The 8,490-nt window shown below is 54.9% G+C and overlaps 1 protein-coding gene across 1 annotated transcript; it reads left to right on the plus strand.

The window, feature by feature from the left end:
* Positions 1 to 967: 967 nt before the first annotated feature.
* On the plus strand, positions 968 to 4,583 carry LOC121298995 (zinc finger protein 497-like). Its single transcript, XM_041226416.1, has 2 exons — positions 968 to 1,293; positions 3,208 to 4,583. Exons 1-2 carry the CDS (start codon positions 987 to 989, stop codon positions 4,497 to 4,499), a joined length of 1,599 nt encoding a protein of 532 aa, XP_041082350.1. The 5' UTR covers positions 968 to 986; the 3' UTR covers positions 4,500 to 4,583.
* The last annotated feature ends 3,907 nt before the right edge of the window (positions 4,584 to 8,490 follow it).

Consider the following 8,490-nt stretch of genomic DNA (forward strand, 5'->3'; position numbering starts at 1 on the left):
GGAGGGTATGGATCCCTGATTTCTTTAGGTACAGTGTTATTTGGCTGTGGTCTGAGAGGGGTGTTTGTGGCATGAAACCCCCTCCCCGGTCCTGCCTTTAACGATGTACAGACCCAGGTCTTTGCACAGCTGCACTACCTGCTTCCCACTCTTACTCTCCACACTGTGGTGGCTGTGCCTTTGTATGATGACGTGTGTGTGATACAAAGGGGTGTCTCCAAATAGGTGGGTGTTCCCCTCTGTGCTGATGTAGTCAACCCCTCTCTCTCTCTCTCCCTCTCCCTCTCTCTCTCTCTCTCTCTCTCTCTCTCCCTCTCTCTCGGATAAGTTCATTCAACTATAATTTTTAAAAAAAATAAAACGTTTTAAAATACGACTTTTTAAACAGTTGTAAACTGCCTCTGGTGCATTTGTAATGATTGCCAGTTTTCAGTGAATGAATGACGGCCACAAGCCTGAGAGACAGGTCGCGACTGCACTTGCGTTCCTGGAGAGGTCCCTCCCCCCGCCGCTTGCTCGGGCGGTGACGTCACGCAGAGGTTGGCCACCCCACCTTCCCCCCCCCCCCCCCTCCCCCCGCCGCTTGGAGCTGCCACCAGTGCTGTCTCCAACCGTGGAGGGGGGGCGGCAGGGGGGGGGAGCAGCCGCTTGGGCGGGGCCGTTGTGACGAGCCGCCACTGCGTCCCTCCCCCCCCCCCTTCCCCCCCCGCCCTCCCCCCGTCACGCAGAGGTTGGCCACCCCACCCCCCACCCAGTGCCCTCCAACCGGGGGGGGGGGGGCGGCACGACTGCCGTCAATGAGTGGTGGCCCACCTCCCCCCCCCCCCCCCCCCCCCCCCCCGCCGACGAGCCCGCCACTGCAGTGCGTCTCCAACCGGTGGCGGGGGGGGGGGGGTCGAGCGGCAGAGGCGAGCCTCTGACTGCAGGCGCAGACCACCCCCCCCCCAGGAGACTGCTCGGCGCAGACCCCCCCCCCCCAGCCGAATATGGCTGCTGTTTACAATGTGCGCGTTGGTTCGGCTGGCGGTGCCGCCGGGGTCGCCTTCCTGGTCGAAAACGGGGGAAGCCCTTCCCAAAATGACGAGCTGCTCCGCCGTGCGGGCAGCGGCCAAGCCGGGCTGACCCTGAGTGCCCCCGGGGAGCTGGCGGAGGCGGGCAGCCGGACAATGCCGACGGAGACGGTGCAAACAAAAGCCGGGCAGCGTGAAGCCGGGCTGCACACCAAGTTGTGGGAAGTGTGGGAGAGCGCCGGGGAGACCGTCCCGTCCGGAGACTCCGCCAGGGACGAGAAGGGTGAGTCCGAGCCCAGCAATGCGCGCTGTGTTTGTGGGATATTGCAAAGCCAGTGCGCGGAGGGGGTCGTGTCTTAAGAGCGCTTTGTGTACCGGACTAGCGCTGCAGAGGATTGGTAATGCACTCTTTATATATATAAATAAATCAGATCGTGGCATCAAAATAAAAATGCATTTAAATACCCATGTCAAAGCACGAGCACGCTCTCGTGTGTTTTTGTCTCATTTTTCTCAATCGGGTTTGAACGGGTTTGTACCCCAGAGCTTCAGCGTCCGACCGAATAAACCCGCTTTCGTGGGAAGGGAGGGAAGCAAGAGTCCCATCGCACGGCATTGTGACCCAGTCCAGGTTTTACTACCAGCTCCCAGCGTGTCTAGCTAACAAGCTCAGGTGTGTCTTATTATTAAATCCCTTGCGAAACCAGGACTGGATCACGCTGCTGTGGAACGGGAGTCTTTATACCTGAGCATACCTATATTCTTAATTTTAAAAACAGCCGGTGTTATAAACGCGTTTAATCTGTGTTGTAGATGCTGCTGCTGTTTTAAACGTTTGCTTTGCCGTTGACTCTCAGTGATTTATCATTACAAGCGCGGCTGCTGCTAACATAGTGTCCACTGGAGGGCGTGACTCGTGTTTTGCGGTGCCTGGCGGCGCCCTGTTAGACCCGACCTGCCTTTATAAAGCCCCGTGGATCCAGGGGCTCTGACCAAACGTTTTGCAGAATCCCCCTCTGTATAGAATGCAGTGGCTCTGCTTCACCAAGTCGAATGAAACCCTCTGTGTTGCTATTTCCAGTAGTAGACTTGATCTGCGATAGCAATTTGTAGGTTTTGTTTTTTTTAATATATGATATTGAATAAAATATCTAAATTATATATAATCACTCACTCACTCAGTCCGCACTCACACACTCACTCACTCAGTCCGCACTCACATATCCGACCCTGTCAAAGCCTCACTTCACTGACGTGTATCTGATTGTTTCATTCTGGCCGTTTTTATCAGGGAACACAAGAGAGATACGAAATCAAAAACCCACAGCTGAAAGGACCGTGTTTTAAAATAAGCAGGCTTCCATTTACATGTACCGGATTGGTTTTGTCGGCACAGTGCTATATTTTCAACAGAAGTAGTATTTAAATTCGATATGATTCTGAAAATATCCCTCGTCTAAAGAGACGACACATGTTCTGTAATACAGGACGTGCTTTTAAATCTGATACGTGTTGTAGCAGAGTGTAAAATTCCCTGTTAACGACCCGACAGCAAAATTAAATGTAAATGCTACCCACGCACAGAGCTGCGTGAAACGTGACAGGAAACGCAATTCAGCAAAAGATTTCAAACAACAACAACACAGTTTGCAGAATTAAAACAGAATCCAAAGTCAGTCTTCAAAACTGCAGAATATAGCGCTCGATAAGGCCCTGTTCACTTGCAAACGAAAACACTCAAAAGCAAGTAAAGATGACATATTTGATAAAGTACATCACAGCATTTAGAAGTGTTGAGTGATTAGCTGTTCCATTACCCTGTCTCGCTCGCTTTGCTTCGGCTGCGTTTTCGTCAGGTGTAGAGAGGAGGCGCTGTGCAACTGCACGGTACAAAACACACTGATTTGGCATTCGAGAGAATTAAAAAAAATAAAATTTAAAAAAAAAAAAACCAACGCGGGCTGTGACTGATATTCAGATAAACTGCAGCATTGAAGAGACCGGCTGCAGATCAGAGTGCTGACTGTGTGTGCATATGATTTTTTTTTTTTTTCTTGATCCTCAAACTCTAGGTCTTGCAAAACTTTTGACCCGAGCTGTTTCCCAGCCCGCCCCTGTCTTGGTTATTATGTTATTGTTGTTGTTATATAGTTCTTGCCGGTCTCTGATGGTAGGTCTCTCTGTTTTTGTCTGACAGCCGCCCCCCCATTCCGTCTGCGTCGCAAGCAGCTGCTGATCACCTACTCCGGCGAGGACATCGGAGAGGAACTGCTGCACGGAGGGGAGGAGACGGAGTCGGGATCCGAGTCCGAGGGGGAAACGCCGGCAAGAGAACAACGCGAAGCACAAAGTGGCGAAGGAGGCGGCGAGGGCGGCAGTGCCTCGCGGTCTTCCTCGCTGTCCGAGGAGGAGGATGGGAGCGGCGGGAGTCTCAGGAAGGCATGCCCGCGCTGCGGTGAACGTTTCAACGGGCTCTGCAGCTGCAGCCGCCACCGGAAAACAGACGCCAGAGGAGGCAGTGAGAGGGGAGACGAGAACCACCGCAGCCCCCAGCCTGCCCCTCCTCCGCAGCTCCCCAGTGCGCGCAGCTCCCCGGCCAGGGGGGAGAGCGTGGCGACGGGCCCGGCCGAGGAGTCCCGTTCCAGACTGGACCCCCCCGAACTGGGGGACCCCGGCGCGGACCCCCTGGAGTGTCCAGAGTGCGGGATGTGTTTCACGGACGCTGCCGAGTTCCGCACCCACTGGCAGTACCACACGGACTTCGAGCCCATGGACGAGGGGGGCGCCGATCTCCACGGCAACAGCAGCGGCGGCTCGGGACCCGAGTGGAAGAGGCTGCAGTGGCAGCACGAGGAGCCCCGCTTCCCCGGCGCTTACCCCTTCGAATGCAAGCACTGCAGCAAGGGGTTCAAGCACCTCGCCTCCCTGCAGAGGCACCTGTACCTGCACACCGGCGCCAGGCCCTTCCAGTGCCCCCAATGCCCTGACGCCTTCGCCTTTGAGCCCACGCTCCGCAACCACCTCACCCTGCACCGGCTGAAGCCGCACCGCTGCCCACACTGTCGCAAGGGGTACCGGGAGGAGAGGCAGCTGCGGGAGCACCTGGCCACACACCAGCGCAGCAAGCCCTACCCCTGCCCGCTGTGCCCCAAGACCTACCGCACCGCGGCCGAGCTCAAGGACCACGGCAACACGCACACCGGTGAGCGTCCCTACGCGTGCCAGGAGTGCCAGAAGAGGTTCACACACCGGGGGGGCCTGATCGTGCACGGCAAGACGCACAGCGGGGGCAGGAAGGGACGGCGCTCGCTGGACAGGGGGGGCAGGGACAGGGGGAAGCACGCCGCCCCGTTCCCCCCCCAGTCCGGACGAGGACAGGGAGAGGGGAGCGGACAGGCTGGGCTCCGCTGTTTTGACTGCGGGGTTTTTTTCAGACGGGAGTCGGAGCTTCACGAACATTACATGCAGCACGCCAGGGGAGAGCTGTAGAACTGGGCTCCTCCGCACACACGCACCCACTGAGACACACACTGAGACACACACACACACACACGCACACACTGAGACACACACACACACTGAGACACGCACACACTGAGACACACACTGACACACACACACACACTGACACACACTGACACACACACACACACACACACACACACACACTGAGACACACACTGACACACACACACACACACTGAGAACACACACACTGACACACTGACACACACACACACACACACACACACACTGACACACACACACACACTGACACACACACGCACACACTGAGACACACACTGACACACACACACACACACACACACACACACACACACACACACACACACACACACACACTGACACACACACTGACACACACACTGACACACACACACACACACACACACACACACACACACTGAGACACACACACACTGACACACACACGCACACACTGAGACACGCACACACTGACTGACACACACACTGACACACACACAGACACACACACACACACACACTGACACACACACTGACACACTGCACACACACTGACACACACACACTGACACACACACACACACACACACACTCACACTGACACACACACTGAGACACACACAGACACACACTGACACACACACACACACACACACGCTCTGCGCGTGTGTGACTGGTGGTGACTGTGTGTGTGATGTGTGACTGACACACTGTGTGTGTGTGTGACACACGTGACTCTGTGACTGACTGCGCGTGACTGAGACGCACACACCACCCACGAGACACACGCACACACTGAGCCACACACACACAGCACTGAGACACACTGACACACACACGCACACACTGAGACGCGCACACACTGACACACACACTGACACACACACGCACACACTGAGACGCGCACACACTGAGACACACACTGACACACACACACCCACTGAGACATATACATAGACACACGCGTGCACACACACACACTGACATGAGAGCAGTGAAGGTGTTTTTGTTTTTTTGTTTTTTAAGTATTGAAATATTTAACTCTAGCCAAGTTTCTAACCAAGAAGTATTTATTTGATTTTTTTACAATTTTTACATCTTCCGTCACACTTTGTAAATGTTTCTTTTATTTTTTAAAGCGTGTTGGTGTGATCGCCCGAGACGCTGATTTTATCAGAGCATGTTTTAGACTGCATCGCCTACCAGCCCTGCCCCCTGCCCCCTGTGCACACTACACCCTGCCCTCGGACTCACTCGCCCGGCTACAGGCTTCCGAGTGCAGACCGAGGTATCTGCGCCCACTTCTGACATCTCTGGATAATACCCCCCCCACCCCCCAAAAAAAACAGGCATTGAAAAGGAGGGAGGCAGGGGGGAGTCCCCAGTGCTCTAAACTGTACCTCATCACACATCAACAGTGCAAGCAGAGACTTCAGTCACTGGTACATTCACTGGACTGTGTAGCGACAGATAGGTAGAGAGAGAGAGAGATAGACAGATAGATGGAGAGATAGGTAGAGAGATGGATATAGAGGTTGATTTTTTGTTTTCTATTATGAAGTGTTTGATATTATTTGTGTAATAAATAACCTGTGGGTTGAGACGCGCTCAGCTGCATTTCATTTACCAAGCAGGAGCTGCAGAGAGATGCAGCGGCACCCTGCCTGTGTGTGTGTGTGTGTGCCTGCTGCCTGTGTCATGTGACGCTGCCTGCTGCTGAGAGATGCAGCGGCACCCTGCCTGTGTGTGTGTGTGTGCCTGCTGGCCTGCCTGCCTGCCTGTCTGTGTGTGCCTGTCTGTGTGTGTGTCTGTGTGTGTGCCTGTGCATGGTCAGACAGGGTGTGTGTGTGTCTGCCTGTGTGTGTGTGTGTGTTTGCCTGCCTGTGTGTGTGTGTGTGTCTGTGTGTGTCTGGGACCCTCAGACCGACTGTGTGTGACACACACTGGTGTGCACGTCTCTGACGCGATGTGCACACACACACAGACCCACCGTGTGTGTGACGGACCTGCCACACTGCACGCACTGACTGTGTGGACTGTGTGTCTGCACACACGTCTGTTGGACAACACGGACAGTCACGTTACTGCCGGACAGTGACACACAGTGTGGTGCACAGTACAGACCGGCAACCACCTGTGTGTGAAACTGGTGTACTATGCAGTGTGTGTGTGTGTGTGTGCCTGCCTGTCTGTGTGTGTGTGTGTGTGTGTGTGTGTGTGTGTGTCTGTCTGTGTGTGTGTGTGTGTGTGTGTGTGTGTGTGTGTGTGTGTGTGTGTGTCTGTGTGTGCAGGCACACACACACAATTGTGACAGGACACACACACAAACGTGTGCACGGACGGACACGACAGACACCACACTGTGTCGTGTGGTCGGACAGACACACACACACAAATGTGGACGGACAGACAGGACTGCACACACAGACGTGTGGACGGCGGTGTGTGTGTGTGTGTGTGTGTGTGTGTGCTGCTGTTTGCCTTGCCACAGCACACGTGTGTTGTTTGCCTGCCTGGTGTGTGTGGTGTGTGTGTCTGTTGAACTGCCTGCCTGTGTGTGTGTGTGTGTGTGTGTGTGTGTGTGCCTGCCTGCCTGCCTGTGTGTGTGTGTGTGTGCCTGCCTGTTTGTGTGTGTGTGTGTCTGTTTGCCTGCCTGCCTGTCTGTGTGTGTGTCTGTTTGCCTGCCTGCCTGCCTGCCTGCGTGTGTGTGTGTGTGTCTGTTTGCCTGCCTGTCTGTGTGCCTGTGCCTGTCTGGATGTCTGCTATTTATTTTTTTTCTTGATATCATTTAAATCCTAGACTAAGGCTTTTGAAGATCTAGCTGTGCTTAACGGTTATGTTTGTGTTTCCGCTAATACCCAGGTAACAGTTACCTGCAAGGTGAGATAGATAGATTATACACACACACACACACACACACACACACACACACACACACAACTTTCAGGTAACAGTAAAGGTGCACAGAGTACAACATGAATACAAAAGTATTTAGTACGTTTCAGACATGAGTCTTTAATCAGCTACAATGCAGTCGAGTCCAATGATAGACAGACAGATCTGTAATTTTATAACCGAGTGTGTGAGTTCGAGCAGATGCTCTGCCACAGTAAAATAAAATTATAAAGAGTGCATTATAAACATCGACCCACAAACAGGAACCTCCACGGGGTTCCATTCCAGGAGACGATGACCTCTTATTCTATGCGATTCTGTCTTAGCGTGTTCCGCTACTGCAGTCGGGTCCGGCATGCAGAGAGTAAGGATCGGCGCTGGGGCCGTGCAGTCAGGTCCGGCATGCAGAGAGTAAGGATCGGCGCTGGGGCCGTGCAGTCAGGTCCGGCATGCAGAGAGTAAGGATCGGCGCTGGGGCCGTGCAGTCAGGTCCGGCATGCAGAGAGTAAGGATCGGCGCTGGGGCCGTGCAGTCGGGTCCGGCATGCAGAGAGTAAGGATCGGCGCTGGGGCCGTGCAGTCGGGTCCGGCATGCAGAGAGTAAGGATCGGCGCTGGGGCCGTGCAGTCGGGTCCGGCATGCAGAGAGTAAGGATCGGCGCTGGGGCCGTGCAGTCGGGTCCGGCATGCAGAGAGTAAGGATCGGCGCTGGGGCCGTGCAGTCAGGTCCGGCATGCAGAGAGTAAGGATCGGCGCTGGGGCCGTGCAGTCAGGTCCAGCATGCAGAGAGTAAGGATCGGCGCTGGGGCCGTGCAGTCAGGTCCGGCATGCAGAGAGTAAGGATCGGCGCTGGTGCCGTGCAGTCAGGTCCAGCATGCAGAGAGTAAGGATCGGCGCTGGTGCCGTGCAGTCAGGTCCAGCATGCAGAGAGTAAGGATCGGCGCTGGGGCCGTGCAGTCAGGTCCGGCATGCAGAGAGTAAGGATCGGCGCTGGGGCCGTGCAGTCAGGTCCAGCATGCAGAGAGTAAGGATCGGCGCTGGGGCCGTGCAGTCAGGTCCGGCATGCAGAGAGTAAGGATC

The sequence above is a fragment of the Polyodon spathula genome, chromosome 24, assembly GCF_017654505.1.
Source record: "Polyodon spathula isolate WHYD16114869_AA chromosome 24, ASM1765450v1, whole genome shotgun sequence".
In the NCBI taxonomy this organism is placed as follows: domain Eukaryota; kingdom Metazoa; phylum Chordata; class Actinopteri; order Acipenseriformes; family Polyodontidae; genus Polyodon; species Polyodon spathula.